Here is a 23,837-nt window from a genome sequence, read left to right as displayed (position 1 = left end):
TTTCTTGAAAATTATTCGATCGTTAAAGGGTTAACATACTCTTTAACTGCTATGGAAATTGTTTGAATTTAAAATAAAAAGATCTTCAAAACAATTGGGAAATAATGACTCAAAACTGATTTGATATGTTATGGCATTTATATTTGTAAAAGGCTTTTTTCAAGAAGTTGTTTGAATTCAGGTTATGTCGGTCACAATGCCATTAGTGTTATACTGCTGTGGGCAGGTAAAGGGCAGTAACTGCAAATTTTCCATTTTTGTCATCTATTGTAGGTTAGCTTTATTGTACAAGTTTACTTATTTGGTTTCCACTGAAAAAAACCTCTAATTCTATCATTTCCCTATTGTTAGTATTGAAGCAAACACATATTTCTACAAATATCCCAAAAACTCATTTCTACAGATACTACCGTTAACATGCCCATGGCAGTATAGATGACAGGATGGCTAGTGTTGGAGAATCTGCTTTATAAGTTCCAAAATCGGAAAAAAGATCAATACCCCTAAAACTAACGGATAATAAATGCACTAAAGGCATGTAAAGTAATCAAACATTTTCTATAAGAAATGTATCTGAAGTTTTTATTTTTTCTTCATTTTCTACTATGGATTCTTTTTAGCTCAGGTCCTATTGCAATTCTATCATTGGCACCCACTACGTGGAAGCCATGAATTTTTTCAAATTTTAGACATTATTTTAAAATAAAGCCTACACAAAAGTTTTGCAGGTTTACTTTATTTTTCAATATTTTTTCACAGAACTTTTTAACAACAGTTGCCTTATAGAATATGGTACATAAGTTAAATTTGCTATTTACATATCCTACAGTTTGACTAAAATTTGAAAACTCACAACCTTATGTGTCACGACAATTTCTTACAAGGCAGAAAAACACGGCTGCTGCGGCAACAAGGCATTAAAGAATTTAGGCTTCCAGTTGTGGCACCACGCGGAGACAAGCCTAACAGCCCAAGTAATTGAGTCTTTAAATCTGTATGTTTTTGGACTGCAAGATCATCATCAGGCATCATCTAGAAGTAAAAAGTTTTTGCACAGTTCCAAGTTTTGGTTTTTCATTTATTATAAACCCAAATATACAAGAACAGAAAAATCATGAAATAAAAAATATATGACCATTAAAAGAAAACACATCCAAAACAAATTTCATGTCAGAAGGCCCTGCTAGTGAGTATTTAGAATTTCTGATAATATATTTTAGACAGCAAATCTAAGCCTTTATTCAAGTTCAATATTAAGTTTGATTGAAAGCATCCACACTCAAACAAGCCCACTTTTCAATGTAACAGACATTGATTTCAATTTTCACTAAACAAAACATAAAATTGTAATATTCAAAATTAAGAATATAAAGATTCATACTTGAATACTCATGTATATCAAAAATATAAGAGAGCTTCTTTTACTGTTTCATGAGCAATGAAGCACTTTCAAGTTCCAGAAGTTTTAAATCAAACCAGATCAACCAATAAATACATTCCTTTTGTCAGTATTAAATTTACAGAAAATTTTTTTTTTGTCTTTTTTTCCTACTTTGTTTTTATTTCATGCAGAATAAGTAACAATAAGAACAAAAAGCAACTTCTAAGCAATTTGCTCAAATATTCTAGGTGAGTTTTATTTCCAGTTTACTTTGTTTTAAGTTGAAAAAAGCTCAAACTTCTCTTATAGATGGCTAAAAATATTTTTGAACTATTTTTAAAAAGGATTCTAAAATAAAGCAAGAGATCTCCCCTGACCCTTTACGTCATAAGTTATTTCCAATAATGATAGTCTGAAGAAAATTTGCTTGTTAGAATTATAGATTGCAAAACTTTCAATGGAACCTAGTGTTAAGGCTATTTTCAATACCTGGCCTTTCTAGATATTGTAATGTTATATTACACTTCCTCTTTTCTTCCATGCAGCTTGCCATTTTTCTACTCTATTCATACACCTCTCAGTGTGTGTAACTGGAATTGATAACATTTTGATTACTGTCTTTGTTTAACTCTGAATGGAGTTGGGGATTTGAGAAACAAGACAGGAGAAGTGTGTGTATGGTGTTTTTTGAAGGGGGAGGCTTCGGTCTACCCCCGATCATGTCCCCTTCTGGAGAGATCTCATGGAAAAAATGGTGTTTAGCTGGAGTTTTATTTTTTTTGGATCTCAGAAAATGAAAATCTTTATTTATTAGCATTATCTCGAAGAATTTATTATATCTGGCAGTTGTGATTTCAATTACAGTAAGTGGTGCATTATTGATAAGACTGTAGTTGCACTTTTTAAGCATGTGTCGGTGAACTGTGTGAAAGAAATTGGTGTTTATCCAATGTCAATGTTAGCATAATTTGGGTCTCCATTATGCCATTTTCCAGTTCTCTCCATATTTGGTTCCTCAGCGCTATCTTTGGAAAAAGTGTTTCTTCTTCAGTTCTAATTGCTCCAACCATAACTCCTCAAATTACAAGCCAAAAAATAAATTCCTGAGTCATCTAACTAAAAAAAGACTAATATAGAATAACTGGAAAATAACCCGTCAAGGTATGACTGGTGAAAATTGCTTCTTCATTTAACAGGGTTCGTACTCAATTTCAGAAATAAAATGAAGGAGTAAAATGAGATTTTGAAGGAGTAATAATGGGATGTCATTAAATGATATTGCACTTTCTTTCAACATATTTGACCCCTCCCCTTCTGTCACACTTCACCTTACTCCTCCTCTTGTCACATGTCATATTTTTTATAATCTTACTCCTCCTCTTGTCACACGTCACATTTTTTATAATCATATTGATATAATAACTGTATGGTGTCACTTATTGTCACCCTCTCTCTTCCCCTTGTCACAATTTCATGAACCTGTCTCCCCTTCAACGCATTGTCCTTTTTACAATATCATAACTGCAATTTACTAAACAATTATTTTTTTTAACACAATCATTTAATGTAGTACATCTTCTTATGTATTTTTGAATAGATAAATAATGATTAGAGAACCTGACCCTGCTCAGAGTGTGGTGGAGAAAAAACAATAATCATAAAACTTGAAAAAAAAAAAAAAGCCAAGCACCATTTAAGCATGATTTATTTCACTTAAGAAATGTCTTTGTCATGTAACAATACTTTCACCTTAAACTTTTATGACTTCTATGATCAATTTGTAAATCACATCTTTATGAAAAAAATAAATACACAAAATTACTACATTAAATTCGCCTTTATATCTTCGCTCTCGCGACGAAGTTAAAAGTTATCGATCAAAGTATTTTATGTTACTGTCATAGAGGAAGATTATGCAGTTTTAAATTAAAAAAGGAGTTTTAAAGGAGTAAAAACCAAAATGAAGGAGTCTGAAGGACCCTTCGGAAAAATTTCTTAAATGAAGGAGCATTGGAGGAGTTTTGAAGGAGCGTACAAACCCTGTTTAAGTGCAGCCAAAAGGATTCATTAAAGCGAAGCTGCCCATCCCCCTGAGAGCAAGGGAGCCCTCCCCCCCCCCATCGGAAATATTGCAAAGTCCACCTGAAAATCCCCCACACACACAAAATAAGAAAAAAATCCTTTAATCCAGTTAAAAATTTTAATGGTGCAGTGTGAACGATGACCACTCCCGAGTTCAGCTTTGTAAAAACAAAGCATTTCTCTGCTTCTCAAAGGTTACCAAAAAACATCCATTGAATAAATACCTCATGAAATTTTCAATGCTTCAACAATGAAATAATGCCATTACGCACGCTATGGTGCGGGTCTAAGTTTCATTGTTGGTGATGCCAGAGTCACTCAATCAGTAATTTTGGCTTTTATATATAAGAGGATGTGATTAGTATAATGAGCTAATGGCAAACAAAAATCTTTTTTGACAATATAACAAGTGCCAATAATGACATATTGATCAATACAAGGTATTTATAATTTTTGGTTGCAATCTATTTTGTTTCTATTATATTTTTATGATTATAATTTTAATTACATGAACATGAAGAGCATACTTGATTTACAGTACGTAAAATTTGTATGCCTTATTTTAAATAAATGATTTTAATGCTTACTAATAATCTTCTCTATTCAGTAAATTAAGATTATTACCTTTAATGTTTGAAATGTGATGATGCATTAACTGCGAGAGATTTATAATAGTAATGTGGCCTGACAATATCATTCTGATAATAAGTTCTGATAATTACCTTAATATATGACTATATATTAAGGGATATTCTTAGAATAATGAAACTCGGTATAGGCGTGTACTTTACATAAATTACATTCTAACTCATAACTGCAATTTATACTCACCACATCTCCTTACAAGGAGGTGGTCATAAATGACCACCGCCAACCATATGACAATTGAGTTATAAAAAACTTAGCAGGCATTGAACATTCAAAAAACACGTAATGGTGAGCTAGCAGGCTATGAAATGACATTATATCTTTGGAGAAACAAATTATTAGAAATTATGCTTGGTTTTGAAAAAGAAAGAAAAGAGCTTGTGTAACTGTTTTTTCCCTATATTTTCTCAACAATGTCGATTATTACTCTTTTAAGCAAAAGTTTTACTTACCTTATCACATACATGCTTATATATTAACCCATCTGGTCCAACACTAAAAACGGAAAATCCATCTAACCAACTGCAAATAAAAAGAAAAATTTTTTGCATTAGAGAATCATATTCATTCTTCCTTTTCACTCCAGAGTCCCCCGTACCTACCACTATTTGTGGCTTAACCAGTTGGATGGGACTCTGAAGAGAGCTCTGATTTTTTGAACCACATCAGAAACAGAGCAATCCCTGGTCCTGCACCAGGTATTTTTACACTGTTTACTCTCATGAAAAGGGAACAAAAATTTGCAAATGTAATAATGTTGATAAACAAGAACAATTCTAACAGAAATAAACGATACATTGTTACTTGAATATTTTAAACAAAGGAGAAAAAAAATTAAAACCAGGGATCAAATTGACCAGCTGACAAACTATAGGACATTTTTTGAAAAAAAAAAAAAAGGACACATTTTGAAAAAAAATATAGGATGTATAGGACACCAAAAAAAATATAACGAATAAAGTTTGCACAAACATCAATAAAAAGTTACTTTTTAGTGCCATTGATGAAAAGATATGCATAAATTTTTTTTATACATGTCTTATTGATTCTTTACTGTCACAATATAAAAATTTTAATTTCTCACACAAATAAATAAACAAATAAAAATTGTGAAGCCTCAATGTCAGTCACACGTTTGAGGCAATAATTTTAATTTAATATTCCCTCATCTATCATTGTCTGAGCTGAATTAATAATTTCCTTAAATCCTTTCAGTTTATTTCAAGAATATTTTTTTGTTGCATCATTCGATTTAGGTTCCAGATTTTTTTTCCCTTCTTGTATCTTTCAATTTTTTTTCTCTTTTTGGGTTTAATTCCCAAGCACGCTTGGTACTCATTTTATGGACCTACTGAAGGAATGAACGGCTGAGGCAACCATTCCCGACCCGGGAATAGATCACGGGCCTGCAGCGTCGAAGCACAAAGCACTACCACTGAGCTGCTGGGCTTCTTCAATGAATGATAAAAATGAAATTCTTTGGAATTGAACTTAAATTTTTGAATTAAGATGAAATTCTATTACTTATCACGAAAGAAAACATCTCAAAGTATCCTAAAAAAAAAACTAAAATACACATCTTCTAAGTTTTTTTTTTTTTTTAATCATGCAAAGCGCCAAAAAACCCTAGGCAGGAGGGAGATATGCGGTTGAAATAACTCAGACCTGAAAGTGTTAAAGGACAAACACTGAACGGTTAATATTCAGTATCTTCTCTGACTTTAATTAAGTCTCTCTTACAATCCAGCATGTTATATGCACTAATTCTTTGCAGTTATGTCTGCTAATAGTTGCTCAATTGGACTATAAGCTCTCACAAAGTTCTTTTTCTTCCCAAAGGAATAAAATGTAAAATTTGTTTCTACATTGCTTGGAAAATATTCTTGAAGATATTGAAATGGAAAGATTTCCCATACCTGCAACTAGTTGCATAGCCAGAAAAAAGTTTGGAGGGGGGGGGGATATGGTTAGTTAGAGATCTTTTCTGTAGTCAAAATTTTTAAATTTCTGAGTTTCGGAGGGATTAGTATCCCAAAATCCCCCTTTCCCTCTGGATCTGCCACTGCCTGCAACATTCATTGTATTTTGATTAAGTCAAGCAGTGATCGCCTTAATGTGGAAGATGCAGTCTTGGGAGTACCGTAGAAGTGGGTGACTATATGGTACAGTTTTAGTACATTTCAGACTGTAATTAATTAACATTCATTTGAAAAAAAATGAAGTTGCCTTAGTATTATAGTTTAGGACCTTGGCTTTCAGTACCAACCCTGAAATAATTTGAGACTTGACCCCCCCCCCCCTTCAGGGCAGTTTTTCTTTGTGCTTTTCTCACCCTCTCACTGCGGGTGAGAATGGTACAGCACATGTTTCAACATTTTCATATAGGTTTTTGTGGTTTGTACTATACTCTACCTCTCTTATATTTTAACGGGAGAGTTGTAGATGTAAGTTATGCTGAAAATTGAACTTTGGAGAGTCAAGTAAATCACAAAATCAAGATTTAAAAAAAAGCTTTATTTTCTTCATAATTTTTGAAGATTTATACCAAATCTTATCATTTTTTTTGAAGCCTCTGCCAAAACTTACTTCACTTCAACATTGTTGAAACTTCAAACTCACTTGCATCTACACACCCGTGATTTTTCCTGGGTACTTTTTTCCCCTGATAAACTGCTGCACCCTCTAAAATTTGGGCTGATTACTGTACCATACTCACCCTCCAAACTGTAAACTTTACACATTTGTAACTGTAGCAAGATCAAAATATTTTATTTTTGAATGAAAATTAGAAGTAACTTTCTTCATGTAATATGAAAGCAAAAGGTACTGATGAAATTGTGATTCCTTCTGCACTAAAAGTCCACCAACAGGAATTTCCGAGCTACCTACAAAAACGTAGCAAAAGTTGCTCAAAACAAATAAATTCACAATCACCAGGTTATTCGTCTTGCGGGCTATTTTGACAGTGATAACAACTCTCACATCATCAGAGGAGGTTGCACAATAGTTCCTATTGAAACTGAGCTAGCCCAGAATGCACTACTAATGCTTATTACATCAAAACTGAGGTTTGTATCATTCTTACCCTCAAACTATTCTCACCCGCTTTTACGGTAGCTTTTATCTTCAAGGTGGAACAGTACCATGTTTGCGGACCTCTTCCTGTGTCTTTGCAATATTTTAGCAACAAGTATGAAGATATACTCAGCTTTGTTACGAAACTGTTTGCTTTCACCTACTATGACTATTCTAGACTGAGAAATGCAAACAAAGGAAAAACTAGTCTCTGTGTGAGCTAAACAAGCTGCTCAATATTTGCTTGCAATGCTATACATATTAAAATCACTCAAAATATAATCATGAGTTTGTAAAACCATAATCAATTTGCAATGACAAATAATTATAAATAAACTATATTCAATAGGTTTGCGAAAGGTAAATTTTTAAATATTTTTATATAACATGAATACAGTTCAAGGTAATAAAGGAGAGTGTTGTGCCTTGAGACACTTTTAATATTTTAATTTTTAACTTCAATTATTTAAATGAAATTTAAAATCTAAAAGTCACATTAAAATACCTCAACATATTTCTATGCAATATATTTTTTAAAATTCACACAATTTGAAAATAAAATATTGCCAGCCATTTAAAGTACAAGTTTTAAGCTGTCCCAAGGTACAACATCCAATTGTACTTTAGGGCACATCCTGTTGTACCATGGGAAAGTCTTCATGATTTAGAAAACATATTAAATGTGTTTAAAAGACTATATAAGTTTAGAACATTTTTCCACGTTCCTAAACATATCTTCATTTACAAGAACCACACAGCTGTTGTACCTTGGAACGTGTCATAAGGTACAATATGTTTGGCTGTCCCGAGGTACAATCACTACATGATTTAAGAAAAACCAAAATGGTGGTCAATCTAGATGCACTATCATTATTTTCTCATAACCAAAATACTTAAAGTCTTTTATAACAAAATAAAATTCAGTATTAGTTTTACAAATACAAAGACATAAAATAAAATAAAAATGAAGAAAATATTTACTTTGGAGTCATGAAATTTTCTTCCTTTCACCAAATTGTCAATTTTACTCATTTGATAATGATTGTTACTATGGCACCATTTAGTGCTGAAGGTTACTGTTAGAGGTTACAAAAACATGGCTGCTAAAAATAGATTCTTTGAATTTAGCAGTGTCCCAAAATACAAACGTTCCAAGGTACAACACTCTCTTCTACAATAATAAGCAATTTCAAATGCATACATACTCAGTTTCATCTTCAAGCAACTGCGTCAAAGCTACTGATTTGAATTTAAAAAATAAAAGTAAAACTTTCTGCCGAGATACTCCTTTTACTCGCCACCTCACACGTACACTTCCATCTTCAACGTGATGAGTGATTTTCAAAATTTCTACTTTAACTTTGGCAAAATGAAGATGACCATAAAGTTTCAGAAAGTACATATTTTGAATATATGCAGTGAGACCCCTGTGGGAAAAATCACAGATATTACATCAAACAATAATATTTACATCCATTTCTGAACTCCTACTTTAAAATTGCATCATGATAATATATGTAATAACCATAGTTATTGCAAGGTATTCTTTCAAGCAGATAAAATATTCTTTACTCATTTTCGAGGAGTGAATTTTATCTTGAGAGTGAAGTACAAAAATAGCAATAATCATGAAAGAGCTAATTTTATAAATTATTTTTTACACGTGAGGGAAAAAAAAAAAAGAGGAGAGAGGGACACAAATGTACTTTTCAGCATTTTCAGGCTTTACATCTTTTGTGTTTTCAGCACAAACTTGAATCAAAACTAGAAGAAACTGAAAATGTTTATGGAAAGAAAAAAAACTTTAAGGGACTATTTTTCAAAAAATGTGACTTTTAAATGACCAAATTTGTAAATGACATATTAATACACCGCCAGCTCAGTCAATTCCAGCCCAAGACTGCAGTTTCGTGCCTATTAGCACTTGTCAGCCTGGCATAGGAGTGACTGAGCTGGAGGTGGAAAACCTCTTAAGGAAGTCAAGAGTGCCAAACAAACTGGAGCTAACACAGAATTAGCACTGACCAGACGAGTGACCGAAGCAATGGTTCAGTTCAACTCGCATATTGAAGGCAAGGCAGGTATATTCAGTAAGTTAGCGTCCTATAGCCAGGGCTAAGGCAGGTCAGTCAAATTATGTGTTAGCTACCAGTTTGTTTGGCACTCTTGGCTTCCTTAAGAGGTTTTCCACCTCCAGCTTAGTCACTCCTATGCCGGGCTAATAAGCACAAAACTGCAGTCCTCGGCTGGAATTGACTGAGATGGCGGTGTATTTCTGCCTTAGTCCTGGCTATAGGGTGGTAACTTACTGGACATATTAATGCTTAACCTATTCCTTAAACTCTGGATCTTATCAATTAATTAATTTGTACATAGTATTTTATTCATTGTTCTAATATTAACATTTTTATCATTAGATTACTATGAATAAAGTTTCGTAAGCAAATTTAGATAAAGAGCAAAAGTTTTTACATGTAAAAACAATACAGTTTTGTTTATGCTAATATTTTTAATTAACAAACAGCAATTTATTTACTCATAGAAAAAAAAATAAGATCACAAAAATATTCTTTTCGGAAAAGGATAAAGCAGAGAGCATTAGGCACATCAGTTGTAAGTCATCTAATGAGAAAACCCATAATAACTCAACTTACATTTAACATACTCAGCTCGTGTTTCAATCAGTAATTCAAGAATAATTTTAAAGATTATTTTTTTAATACTTTTTCTTCAATTTAAAAACTTTAGATGATAAAGTTAGTAGTACTAGTAATGGACTACATTAATTTGTCTTTAAAAAAAAAAAAAAAGAGCTTAAAATGAGAAGCACAATTTTAAGTGAAAAAACTATTTGCTTACTTTGTAATAACACCCTTGATGTTGTTGTAAAATATTACATTCTTGTGATAAACAGAGTAATCTTGAGGCTTTTCAAAAAAATTAATCAACTAAAAAAAATAATAAATTGCATTAAAAAAAGATACTTTAACATATTACACAATATGACACTGTTCATTATTTTTCTTTACATTTGAAATTTAAATATATATTTTCTTACTTTAGTTCAACTTGAAATTCAAGTAAATTTATGGGAATCACATGATCCTGAATGATGTATAATAATAGTCTCTTTAAATAAGCTGAATGCCATTTTAGTTTGTCCAGATTTGGAGAGCTAAATTCTATCTTCGCACATTTTGTCGCTCCTAATCTGACTAATTGAGGTAGTGAGCAGCAAAGGAATGTAAGTGCCAAAACTAAAAATTTGGAGATAATCAATACAAATAGTAGGGGAACCTCTCTTTGTTTTGGGACAAGAGATGGTACTAGTTGTCCTGGTGGGTGCTGCTAAGCAGCATGATTCAGAAATTTTTTTCAATGAAAGCCTACCTAAGATCTGAACTTTAAACGCTTTTTACTTGAAACTTTACAAAGTCTACTTACATCCCTTTGTTTCTCATTGCCTCAATTTATCATGGTAGTTGTGTTGAACATTATCTGCTGTATTTATGTGTAAATAAAAGTTTTATTTAAACAAATGATTCCTGATTGTATTGAACTAGCTAGAAATTAAATTTTACTGGAAAGTCTTGAAAATTCATGCTTAATATAAGTTTACAAAACTTGGAATATTGGAAATTACTCCATACTTAATATTCTTTTCAGATATAAAAGAAGATGATAACTCTACCTCCAAAAGAAATTCAGTAAAATTATTCAGTCAAAAAGAAAGATGAACCATAAATATCAAAATATTTTCTATAAGAGACAAATATATTTTTTTTAAAACCACTTACAGAGAATGTTAGCCTATTAATCACATTGAGGAGCTGTTCTTCTGAAGGTCTGTTGGTGTCTTTATTTTGCGATTCTGAATCACTTGCTGCTGAAAATTGATATAATTCTTCATTCTGCTTCTTTGTGTCACAAACATTATCTCTGGGACTAAATACATCATCAGACAAATAAGGATAAACATTATGTATTTCTGACAGATATCTTTTTGAGTTCTCTGCTAAGTTTACATCATACAAAAATGAAGATCTGTTTAATACAGTTTTAAATTCTCTAGAAATAAGCAAGTCTTCAAAATGATAAGAGTCATGAGGCAATGTGATCAATTTGAAGTATCTGTTATCTATTATTCGGAAATTTTCTTTTAGAAAAGAATCTGTAAGACTGGGTGAATCGTATTCGTTCAATTTTTCTTGTTCATTAGGGGTTTCACCAGGAACAGGATCTTTATACTTGGAGTTTGTGCAGATGATTCGTGATGAAGGGCTGCAGTGGGCTTTTGTTTCCTGAAAAGAGATTTATGTAATGAAAGAGCTTAAAATTTGACTTACAGAAGGATGGGGGAACAGAAGTCAACTTTTCTCTTTAACTTAAAAACTGAAAAAGGAAAAGAAAAAAAAAACATAGGTACATTTAAAATTAAAAAAAAAAAAAAAAAAACACATTGAACAACTACTTGTGCAACACAATTGTAATCCATTTTGCAGTTCATGAATGGCAGTTGTTAAAGAGCCACAGTGTGTGGTGTGCTAATATCAAACGAGCTAATGTGTGTCTCACATGACTTCCTTTTACTCCAATTTAATGTCATTTCCCCATTATTGGTAATTTTAATGTGATTCAATAGTTTACTCTCTAAATACCACCAACAATGGCCAAATTAAAACCAGATTTAAAAAAAAAATCGCCAAATTTGTCTCCAAGTTGGCGACCAAAAACTGGAGATATATCACCAAGTTTCCGCCAAATTGTAACACCACGAGTTTACATCGAAATTAACAATGATTTCCCCCCAAAAAAGGGCAAAAGACCCCCCTAGAAACATCCAAATGCAACCAAAAGGGGAGGTGCACAGCTAGACCCCACTAGGAACCTACCTACCAAATTTCAACTTTCTTGGACATACCGTTCTTGAGTTATGTGACATACATACGCACATATATACATATGTACATACAGACATCACGAGAAAACTCATTGTAACTAACTCAGGAATCATCACAATGGATATTTCGGGTGTCTATATGTTCTTAGGAACTTATCCATGTGTGGTTGGGTTGGAAAAAAACTCAACATTCATTCAGGGATGAGCAAAATGGAAATTAAGGCCGATTTTTGAGTGAAAATTTTTTCGTGAATACAATGCTTCCTTTTTTGTAAAAGAAAGTAAAAAGAGCCTCCTTTCCATAAACATCAGTTTTACGTATATTTGAAAACTTCATTTTATTTAAAATGTATTGAAAATATACCAAGACTCTTACAGCATAGTAAGATAAAAATATAAATTACCTATGCACATAGCTCAAAACTGCTTATAGGAATAAAAATTAACATGCAGTGGGTAGGTAAATTTTTTTTATAAGAAAATGCCTTTTGCTTTCACTCGTAATTGTGAAAGCAATAATGAACATTTTTCATTAATTTATCTTCAACTTTTAAAGATAATCAGTGTTAAATATGGATATCATTAAAAATTTTCAGCCAATGCACATATCTACAGCAAATGTATCTGCACTGCATCAAATGTATCCGTGTACGGCATGCACGCGTATATGGAAGGGGGGGGGGGGCAAGTGCTTAGAAGTTAAAACTTCCTTGCTTTTAGCAGTCATTTTCATTGAAAAAATGTAAAAACAATTCTTTTCCAGCTTTTAATGAATAAGTCATTGAAAATGTCAAATTTTAATAGAACTCTAATCTGTACTGAAATCAGTTTCCATGGGGAAAACATCCTGCCAAACCATGGGGGAAAATATCTTGAGCCCCCCCCCCCCCCCCCCCCTAAAATATCTGCATATGGGCGTGCACCTATAGTGCACCATGGTCCATGGCATGCACCTATATTATCTAGCTATGTCTTACAGTAGAAACATTTTTCATGCTTTCTCCATAGAGATCATATGAATTGTGCCAAAATTGTCACTAAGCATATAAGGTAATAGATGAAAAAAAAATACTTCTCAAGAATCATTTTCTTTGTCATCCAATTAGTTTACTTTTATTAGATGCTCAATTTCCTTCAAATATTTTTTTAAGGCTCTTTTCAAAGTCTTTTTATGTGATGTAGCATTTAAGTTTCTTTCCGTTTCAGTACTTCAACAGAATGAATGACAAAACATGTTTTTAAAGAATAAAATATTATTAATTTCTTTGAAATTTATCCTCCATTTCCCAGGGGCATGTTATTGTAAAAAAAGAAGAAAAAAAAAACATTTTAATGAACTCATATTCTATATTATAATATGATTTTATGAGAGAGAATAAATCTAACCACTTAAGTTTATTTTTAAAGGAATAGCCAAGATTTAAAGAGACCATTTAAGTATTTTAGTACAAACCAAACAAGCAAACAATTTAAATTCGTTTAAACACGCTATTTTTCAGCTAATTAAAAGAACTCGAATCGAGTTAGCAACAAAACTTTTGGCAACAAAACTGTTTCATTTTTGAAGAAACACGGTGCAATGTTTTCACAATCTACAAATAACAGAATCATCATCTAACAAATTACAAGCTATTAACATAAATTATCTTATAAACCAAGAACGAAAGTTTATTTTAGAAAATGAACTAAAATTATCGAAATCATGTAACTAATTCATTTCAATAGCGTGCTTACAAAACATTGTTTTGAGAAAGAGAAACGTCATAAGCAATATATTATTTTTCGAGTAATTCAATTCTATATCCCAATACTTCGTTTTGTTCGAACTTTCTTACAATAGATACGAAACCATTCGTACCTCTTTTTGACACAAAATTGAACTACAAGGAAAGCGTTTCCATTGGCTTTGTTTTACAAAGCGATTATGATTGAGAAAACGAACAACTGAAGAGTTAATTTGGACAGAATTCATTTTATATCATTCTGTTTCATACCAAAAAGCATAAATAAACAAAACAGAATTAACCGGACCACAGTTGCAGTGAGTAAAACGCGGCGGAATGCGGAGTGCATTTTCACCAGGGAGGCTAAAGTTGATATCTGCCTCCAGCTCGGTTGTTCACACTAGAGTCCCTATGAAAACTAAGTTTTTCATATAGGGACTCTAGTTCACACTATACCAGACTGATGAGTTCTAATAAGAACCAAACTGCAGTCTTTGGATGTGATAAACGGACTGTCTGGTACAATTGCAGGTTATTCTCTCGTACATCAAGTGCCGGATCCAGGGCGAAGGAAGCATGTTAATATAACTAGATGCAAAACTCAGCTGCAGCCACCGACTGTGCAAATTTTGAAGTAAAAGGGCAAAAACATAGCCATCGAGGATGCAATGCTGTTTCCATCCTATCAGAGGCTACGGCAGAAGTTGTTTCTGCACATCTTGTCAGGGGCGGATCCAGACTATGGATTTGGGAGGGGAACTTTTCTAGCAAGTGTGTTTATGGGGGTGGGGGAGTTATATGAAATTACTCCTTAAAAAATAACCATAAATATTGAGTTTTACAACGTATCTACTGCTTCTTAATGCCTCTTATGAAAAAAATGTATTCATTACAAATTCTAAAAGTACAATTCTTAAATAATTAGTTTAAAAAGTTTGTTCATTTTTCTATTTGTATGTGCTTAAAGGAAATAATATTTGCACCAGTGGTTCAACCACAAAAGTTTTATAGAGGGTGCACTTTTAAAATTTTCCCCATCTGATAGGGCGGTTGTTGAAAAAAAATGTTGAAATTTTAGTCTTAAGGACGCAGTTTTAGACGGCCTCTGGTGATGTTACGAAAAAGAAAGGTTCGGGGGCCGCCTGCGGAAATTAAAGTTTTAAAAACGCAATTATAGGCGATATTTATTGACGGTAGGGTCAGAGATGGGATTTTTTTGGGGGGCTGCCTCCGTTTTTTTTGTAAAATAGATTTAAATCGAAAATCCCTCCGCTAAATTTTCTGAAATTGAATTTCCAAAAACGCAGTTACAGACTAACTTTGACAATACTTCAAGCAGTATGGTTCTGGGGCTTTTCCCAAAAAATGTTTCGAAATTGAAGTCCTAGAAAACGAAATTTTTGAGCGATATTCGGTGATAAAGGATTTAAACGCTTTCCCCATTAAATTTTTCAAAACCTTAATTTTTTAATGTTCAGATTTTCTACAGGAGCATTCGGACCCTTGTCCGGAAATTTTTTCGTTATCGACATCTTAAAAAAATGACTGTAGACCATATTCGGTAACGTCAGGGGTTTGGCAATTTTTCAAAATTGAAGCTCCAAAAAAGCAATTTTAAACGATTCTCGATGTTATTAGAATGCAAGGTGTTAGGTAGTTCTCCCCTTTAAAATTTTCAAAATTGAAGTCCTGAAAACAAGATTTGAGACGCGCTTTAAAGGTATTGGCAGAGGAAGCGGACTTCCGACATTATGAAGATTTTCTTATTTTTAGACCGACTAAAAAAGGCGACTGTTTCCAAGGTACGTTCTATTTTTCTCTTTAATTATTGGAAATGTTTTACAAAAACATTCTACTCGGCCTTCTGGGGGATCACGGATCCTGTCGCCCTGTGACCCCCCCCCCTCCAGCCTCCACTTCTAATAGCGCCACTGAATTGCAGTAGCTTTAAACATAATGATCAATCCTTCACCAAATAAATGCAAAAAATTTATTTATTTTTATGCAGGGAAGAGGGGAACATTCCCCAGTTCTCCTCTTTAGATCCGCTTTTGCAATTCTCTCCTATCTTTTTCTTGCGCCTTTCTTCAAGCTAAAGTTCTATATAACTGGAGAATTTCGCTCTAATACGTTCTGAAAATTTTTAAGTACACATGAGAATTTAGAGGAAGGGGAACGTTCCCCCAGTTCCCTTCCAGGGATCCGCCTCTGCTATTGTTTGATCGAATTTTCTGGAGCTTTTCCTCGAGTTTAAGTTCTATAAAACAGAAAATTTTTTCTACACTCTATTGTGAAAATTTTTAGGTATATATGGGGGTTTTGAGGGGAGGAGAAGGTTCCCCCAGTTCCCTCCATGGATCCGTTTCTGTTGTTGCCTAATTGCTTTTCCTGGTACCTTAGTTCACGTTCTAAAGTGTGTGTGGGGGGGGGGGACATTCCAGCAGTTCCTCTTTTTAGATCGGCTTTTGAAATTCTCTCCTTACTTTTTCTGGCGCCTTTCTTATAGTTCAAGTTTTGAGAAACGGAATTATTTTCCCGTACTCTCTTTTGAAAATTTTTAGGTACACTTGGGATTTTGGAGGGAGAACGTTTCCCCAGTTCCCCTCCCGTGGATCCGCGCCTGCATCTTGTTCGAGCACTTGTCTATTTACTAAAAGGTCTAAATTACCTACGGAACCATTTCTTGTAGTGTATCTGGTTAATACAGTCGAATTTGCTTATAGCGAGCCCTGTTTTAACGAGAACTTGGATTTAGCGAGGGAATCAAAAAGCTTTGGCTGGTACAATGTTAAGCCTATAAGAGCGTAACTCACCTTGTCGAGCAAACCCCGCGTCAAGCGAGCAATATTTTTGTCAGTCATAAAATTTCTGTCAATTTCCACTGCAGAAAACATTATTCTATTTCTCGAAAAATTTCATTAACATTTTGAATTAAAAAAAAGAAGACATAAATCCTGAGAAAAAGTGACACAGCCTTTTTTAAAAAAATTTGTGGAGTTTAGGAGGATTTAGAAATTATATTTGTTGAAGCGAATGTTAAATCATTTCCGAGATATACTTCCAAGGATATTGTAGCTCTAAGCCGTAAGCCTTGGACATAATGTCAGACCGGCTTAATCGAATATCGTCGGTTCCAAGAAATATTATTTGATTAAGCGGGGAAATTTTATTTATCTTTTTAAATTTACAACTTGTCTTAAAACAAAATAATAAAAAAACAAGTTTTTAAGGGAAATAATTATAGTGTTATTTCTTAAGTTTTAGAAATAAGCTAAATAAACAACAAAATAATTTCTTATATAAACAAATATATTACAAGCACGTCTGAAAATTATAAAAAGTAGCTTACAACTTCAGTAATGAAATCTTTATTTTTGGCACTTTTTTTTCAGAACAACATTGTTTTTTGAAAAATTCCATAATAGGCGATTGCTCGCTCAAGATCTTTTGGGAACACTTTCTGACACCCTTTTCCCCCTCCTTGTCTACCGTATCTTACATTAAATATTTGTCAATTTATCATCGTCTAAATTGTGTACAATATTTATTTGTGTTATTTAATCAGGTTATCAACTGCGCTATTTTTCTTAATGTAAAGGTAGTTGGCAATAAATATTACTTTATAGTTTAACTTGATGCTTGCTTGCGACCGGCTCAACCAGTTAACCGATCACGTGCTTTAATCAACCAATCAACAGCTTAAAATGGTAACCGAAAGATGATAAAACGTTACGGTTAGTAACCCGTTACTCACCGGTCGACCGGTGAGGTTCGTCGAATGCAAACAATAAGTGTTCTTACTTAATTTTTTTCTAATGACTTCAAAATGTTTCTCATCAAAATTGTTTGTGAAAGCTGATTAATATTTTTCGATTATCCGGGGAAATTATTCGATTAAGCGGGGATCTTTAGTATTGCATCTATGGGGAAATATTCGGTTCCAGGAGGTTTTATTCGTATAAACGGGTTATTCGTTTATCCGTTACCCGATTAAGCGGGGCTTACAGTATTCAATAGTTTCTAAAGTGCAGAAAAAATTCAAACTATTTTAAGCCGCAGATGCCATTGGCGATGTTCTTCATATCACGAAATCCTTGAAAAAATAACAAGAAAGAAAGAAATAAGACAGTTCAAAGAAAATAGCTAACTTTGGTGTTATATTGAAATTTAAAAATAACTCAGTATGTATAAATTTTCATGATTTTTTCCACAACCCCTTTTTTTTACGAGCACTCTGGTATATATAACAAGCAAATGCTGCAGTCTCTTTGCGCTTGTTTTTAGTAAGTTGGACTGTACTACATATATGGGAGCAAGTCCTTGCTACAGGCGGCAACTTCTGAAAGGCGGCAAAATTCACCATAATTAATTTCTTCAAATTTGTTCAAACTTGATATAAAACCTTGAAAGTAGACGTAAGGACTAGTGATGGGCATAATCGAATCACTCGAGAACTCTTATTGTCACGAATTCTTGGTTATTGATTGACTCAGCTGGAGTTCTCGATTTGGAAAGATATTGATTATCAAAAGGTCTCGATAATGCCCATCACTAGTGAGGGCATCAGTTTCAACATTTGCCACAGACATATAAAAATAACAGAAAAATTAAACATCTGGCACTGCTCGCTTTTCACTATCACCCCCTCCCAAACCAGTATTAAACGACTGAATTCGAAATTTGCCCCCCTTGTCTGACTACGTTTTGCATATGCACCTTTGTGAAGTACTGCCATTATTTTTTTCCTCATTGGAAAAAAAAAACAACGGGATTTGGATCGTCATTTATTTTTTCATTTATTTACAGCGAAATGTTTCTGCCAATTACTTTTTTTAAAATCATGGATATGCAGTACATATATGTAACTGCAAAACACCACAATTAAAGAATGTCGACTTTTACTGACGATTCACCAGAAATATTAAGTATATCACTGATGCCTTTGGTATGTGTATGTTGATATGCACTGACTAATGTCGACATTTACCAGATTTCAGACTTTCACAATTTAGCTTTTAATGGGAGTACAATGCATGTCATAGTAGGAACTTATGCCGGGGCCATGTAGCTAAGTTTGATGCATTATGTTATTGTACCATAATGCGCAAGTAAATGCAATTTTAGCAAATAATGTAAAAATACTAGCCTAGAATTGAGATTTTATATTAGTAAGATAGTGAACGTTAAACAAATTTACTCACTTTCAACAATCCCTTTTCTTTTTCTTTCTCAACTAGTATAGTACTAACTAGTAAAATTACAACAATGAAGAGAATTTAATTATAATTTCTCATCACAGTCGTAATTCAACTTGTATTGTTGTTCAGCCGGAAAAAAATTCCGTTGATTTCTTCAAAATGACGAAGTAGTATAATGACTATGCAGAATATTATGCCATCAAGTATTAAGTCATAATTAAAATAAGTACTGCATTTGTGGATGAAAACAATGTTAAATTGAAGAAGTATCGCATATTTTAAGTAAATAAAACCAATTTTACTTCCAATGAAAAATGAAAGCTACTGCAAAAATGCTACGGTAAACAAAAAACGAACCTTGCATTGAGTTGCCAGTTTAGAATTGAAAATTTTCAACAATAACATTCCATTAATTCTAAAATTAACTTTGCATTCAAAACAGACACCATTGATGTTTTTCTGCACTTGCGAGAGATTTTCCAGACTTACAAGAGCTCGAGAGCAATTGCAAATTTTGCGAGGGAATCGGGACTAAAGACAATCGCAATGTTACACTTGAATTCAAATTGGGGAAATAGCGATCGCATCGGTGCATTGCGATCGGCCGTGTTTCACTTGAAACCCTGGGTAAAAGGATTTTCACCAGTCACGGGGAAAAAAATGATTGACGGGAAAAAAAACTATGCTGATGTTCTGAGGATAGCGTTTTATATTTTATTATTTTATTGAAGAAAACATTCTGACCATTGAAGTCCCTATATCTTCGTCCCCGGATCTGACGATCGATTTGCACGTCAGAACAAGTCCCTATATCAAAAACTACATTTTCATGTAGGGACTCCAGTTCTCATCGGGTGCTCATCGTGACATTATGTTGTTGTTTTGGCTTCTAGACCTTATCAATCGTTATGAAGTCGTGCATTAAAAGCGGATTAGTCGTTAGATCTTAAGAGCCATTATTTTGAAATTCAGACAAGGTGTGGCAGTAACCATTTTTGATTTTTATAATTTTTTTATATGTCAAAGTAGGTCATGAGAAGTGAACATTCTGAAATTTTTAGCCTTCCAAAAATTTTTTTTCGCTCGTTAAAAATTCCCAAAGTTTGACGTTTTGCAGCGCTTTTTAGAAAAATTCTAAAAGTCGCGTTTCAGTGCGCTTTAGCTCTTTACAGAAACACCACCCCACGGATATGTTTATATTTATTGGTTGTACTGTATCTAGTGATGATGACTTCATAGTTATTTTGGTTGGGGGTTGTTGCTTTCTTCAGATAAGGGGTCGCAAAATATGGATTTTATCCGTTTTCGCTCAAGTTGAACTTGCGTTATTTCCCCCAAAAAGCCACCCCCCGAAAAAAATGTAACATATACTGAAAGTTTATACTATGAAGAGAGTAAATGGCACAAAATTTGTTTGAGGTTTAATTTTTTTTAGGAGAAAAATACCCTGATATTTTTCAAATTATCAAAAATTGTGCTTTTTTGATTGCAATTAACTCAAAACAGCATCACTAGGAAAAAAAAACCTTTTATATATTATGGTACCTGGCTATGTGTAAAACATCACGAAAAAGAAAGCAGCATGGGATCTCTTCTTGTTTTCCAGAAAATAATTTTTTTTGTAGCTCATTTTATGCGTTTTCTCGTACGTAAAACATGTGTCCAGTATGCAGATTATATCTTCTAAAACTTTAAGGATGTAGTAAGAATGTATATATGTGTGTATAGAGAAAGAAAAAGACTAGTAATACATTATTTTTCTGACAATATCTGCTTCACTTTCCTCTAAATGTCTATTTTCTATGTCATCTTCAAATACCTCTAAAAGGCTGTCAGTTCTTGATAAATCAGTATTATTCGCTTTTTCATGCTTGGGATATCAGCTAAAAACAGTTTGAATTTGACTTTTTGTCAGATATTCGTTCGGTTGGGGTATTTTTATGTCTTCAATCATCTCTGTTCTCATTGCATGTTCTACTTGGTCGGACGTCTGTTTTCTGCCGGTTTTTTACCATAAAGGAATTTTTCATAAAGAAATTCTATTTGTTTCAATGAAAATTGTGTACTTTTACGAGTTGGGAGAGCCCGCCCCTCACATGAGATTTCCAAAATGTTTTCTTCTTTGTTTTCTCTTTTGTTGCAGAACATGCAATGAGAATAGAGATGATTGAAGACATAAAAATATTCCAACCGAACAAATATCTGACAAAAAGTCAAATTGAAGTTGCTTTTAACCGATGTACAAAGGAAAAAAAAGCGGATAATATTGATTTATCAAGAACCGACAGCCTTTTAGAGGTATTTGAAGATGACATAGAAAAAAGGCATTTAGAGGAAAGTGAAACAGATATTGTTCATGATATTTCTTCCATTGCTACGGACATAAATAAGAAAGAATTATTTTGGGATTGATACGATAAATCTATATATATATATATATATATATATATATATATATATATATATATATATTTATATATATATATGTATATATATATATACATACATACATATATATATATATATATATATATATATATATATATATACATATACATATATATATATATATATATATATATATATATATATATATATATATATACATATATATACATATATATATATATATATATATATATATATATATATATATATATATATATATATATATATATATATATATATACATAAATATATATATATATATATATATGATATCGATTTATCGTTTTCTGAATTACCTGCAATTAAAATAACATCAATTTGTAAAAATCAGAAAAATAAAGTATTACTAGTCTTTTTCTTTCTCTATACACACATATATACTTTCTTACTACATCCTTAAAGTTTTAGAAGATCTAATCTAAATACTGGACAAACGTTTTACGTACGAGAAAACGCATAAAATGAGCTACAAAAGAAATCATTTTCTGGAAAACAAGAAGAGATCCCATGCTGCTTTCTTTTTCATGATGTTTTACACATAGCCAGGTACCATAATATATAAAAGTTTTTTTTTTCCTAGTGATGCTGTTTTGAGTTAATTGTGATCAAAAAAGCACAATTTTTGATAATTTGAAAAATATCAGGGCATTTTTCTCCTAAAAAAAATTAAACCTTAAACAAATTTTGTGTCATTTACTCTCTTCATAGTATAATCTTTCAGTATATGTTACATTTTTTTCGGGGGGTGGCTTTTTGGGTGATATAAAGCAGGTTCAACTTGCGCGAAAACGGATAAAATCCATACTTTGCGACCCCTTATCTGAAGAAAGCAACAACCCCCAACCAAAATAACTATGAAGTCGTCATCACTAGATACAGTACAACCAATAAATATAAACATAACCGTGGGGTGGTGTTTCTGTAAAGAGCTAAAGCGCACTGAAATGCGACTTTTAGAATTTTTCTAAAAAGCGCTGCAAAACGTCAAACTTTGGGAATTTTTAACAAGCGAAAAAAAATTTTTGGAAAGCTAAAAATTTCAGAATGTTTACTTCTTATGGCCTACTTTGAGATATAAAAAAATTAGGAAAATCAAAAAAGGTCACTGCCAAAATTTCCGGTTTTTGTCTGAATTTCAAAATAATGGCTCTTAATATGTCATTCCCAAACACGCAAGAAGGTGGGAAGGAGAGCCCTCAGCTCGAACACATTTACTGCAAATCTTACAGCGTTTCTTTTCGCTGGTGATCTCGACCTGGATGGTTCTATCCGTGCCAGTGCCGGATCTAGGAAGTTTCCGAAACGGGGCAAAGTTTTAAAATGCCGCCCCCCCCACACACATACATCAATTTTGCTTTAAATTTTTCTATCAGGTTTGTTTTAATATTTTCAATAAACTGGAAAGTACGAAAGAGTTTGATTAAAAATTTATTTTACACTAAGCATTGATTTTTTTTTTTGTTCAAACGGAGGTATACCGTAACGCAAATTGCAATTAAAAATCCTCTACCCTTTTTTCCAAAAACAATTTCAGTATTCAGATACAAGAGCCTTCTAGTTATAGCCCTCGTCCAGGATCTGACAGCACATGGTGTAGGAAAATATTTTGGACTTAGTTGGACAACCTCCACTTGATACATTTCCCTGCTACGACGTCATAAAAGGTGGCGGGCTGTTAGCTCTCATAAATGCTCATCATTTTTTCTGTATGATTTGATCGAAAATTTGGTCAAAATGTTGCAAAGTGTTTTTAAGGTGACGTGCAATGCGTTTTAGCTATTGCTATAAACTCATAGATATTTGTTTATATTTTGAATATTACTTACTCATTTACAACTAAAAAATAAAATAATGCAGACATTAAATGCGGTGAAACATATTCAATTTCAAGTTAAAAAGTACGGTAAATAGAAACCTAATATAATCTAAAAAGTATAGCTTAAAAAAAGTTGTGTCACATAAGCTTTTCAAACCAAATTTTATTTATGGAAAAATTTTCGGTTTCAAAACTTTTCGAGCCCTTGCCGACTCCCCCCCCCCATTCCAAATCCTACACAAAAAACTTCTCTTGACTCTTTTTCAGGATTCCTTACGGTCAGAACTTTTTCTTTCTTCTCCCTTTCTTTTTCGGGGATTATCCCTTTTCTCCACTTTTTGCTCAGTGCCGTCCCAAGGTTTGGTATTCGCACATGGAAGTTGGGCCGTGGACCCCCTTTTTTCCACTTATAGGCCGATTACTGAATTGGCCATGACCTAGGGCCCCTGCTATTTAGGAGCCCCAATGGGCTAAAACTGGTTTAGCAAATGGCAAAATTTGAAATGTTTGCCTACAAGAGGACCCCGAAAAAATATCTGGAATGGTGCCCCCGATATCTTAAACG

General features: G+C 32.9%; 1 protein-coding gene across 1 annotated transcript; it reads right to left on the bottom strand.

Annotated features, from left to right (window-relative positions):
* Positions 1-729: 729 nt before the first annotated feature.
* LOC129225506 (uncharacterized) lies at positions 730-14,095 on the bottom strand. The gene is made up of 6 exons (XM_054859934.1): positions 13,945-14,095; positions 10,984-11,487; positions 10,046-10,134; positions 8,392-8,613; positions 4,564-4,633; positions 730-1,032 (listed from the first exon to the last, which is right to left on the bottom strand). The coding sequence occupies exons 1-6, from the start codon at positions 14,056-14,058 to the stop codon at positions 865-867; spliced, it is 1,167 nt and encodes a 388-aa protein (XP_054715909.1). The 5' UTR covers positions 14,059-14,095; the 3' UTR covers positions 730-864.
* Positions 14,096-23,837: the final 9,742 nt, after the last annotated feature.

Source organism: Uloborus diversus, chromosome 7 (genome assembly GCF_026930045.1).
Source record: "Uloborus diversus isolate 005 chromosome 7, Udiv.v.3.1, whole genome shotgun sequence".
Lineage (NCBI taxonomy): Eukaryota > Metazoa > Arthropoda > Arachnida > Araneae > Uloboridae > Uloborus > Uloborus diversus.
This window is presented reverse-complemented; position numbering and strand designations above follow the sequence as displayed.

What these genes read in the sequence shown, in the direction of transcription:
- LOC129225506 (XM_054859934.1), bottom strand. Translation starts at nt 14,058, where the DNA reads ATGAATTCTGTCCAAATTAACTCTTCAGTTGTTCGTTTTCTCAATCAT. An exon ending in TTGCTTGAAGATGAAACTGA is followed by an intron (nt 4,634 to 8,391) that starts GTATGTATGCAT and finishes TTTTATTTGCAG; the next exon opens with TTGGTTAGATGGATTTTCCG. An exon ending in ATAAGCATGTATGTGATAAG is followed by an intron (nt 1,033 to 4,563) that starts GTAAGTAAAACT and finishes TTTTACTTCTAG; the next exon opens with ATGATGCCTGATGATGATCT.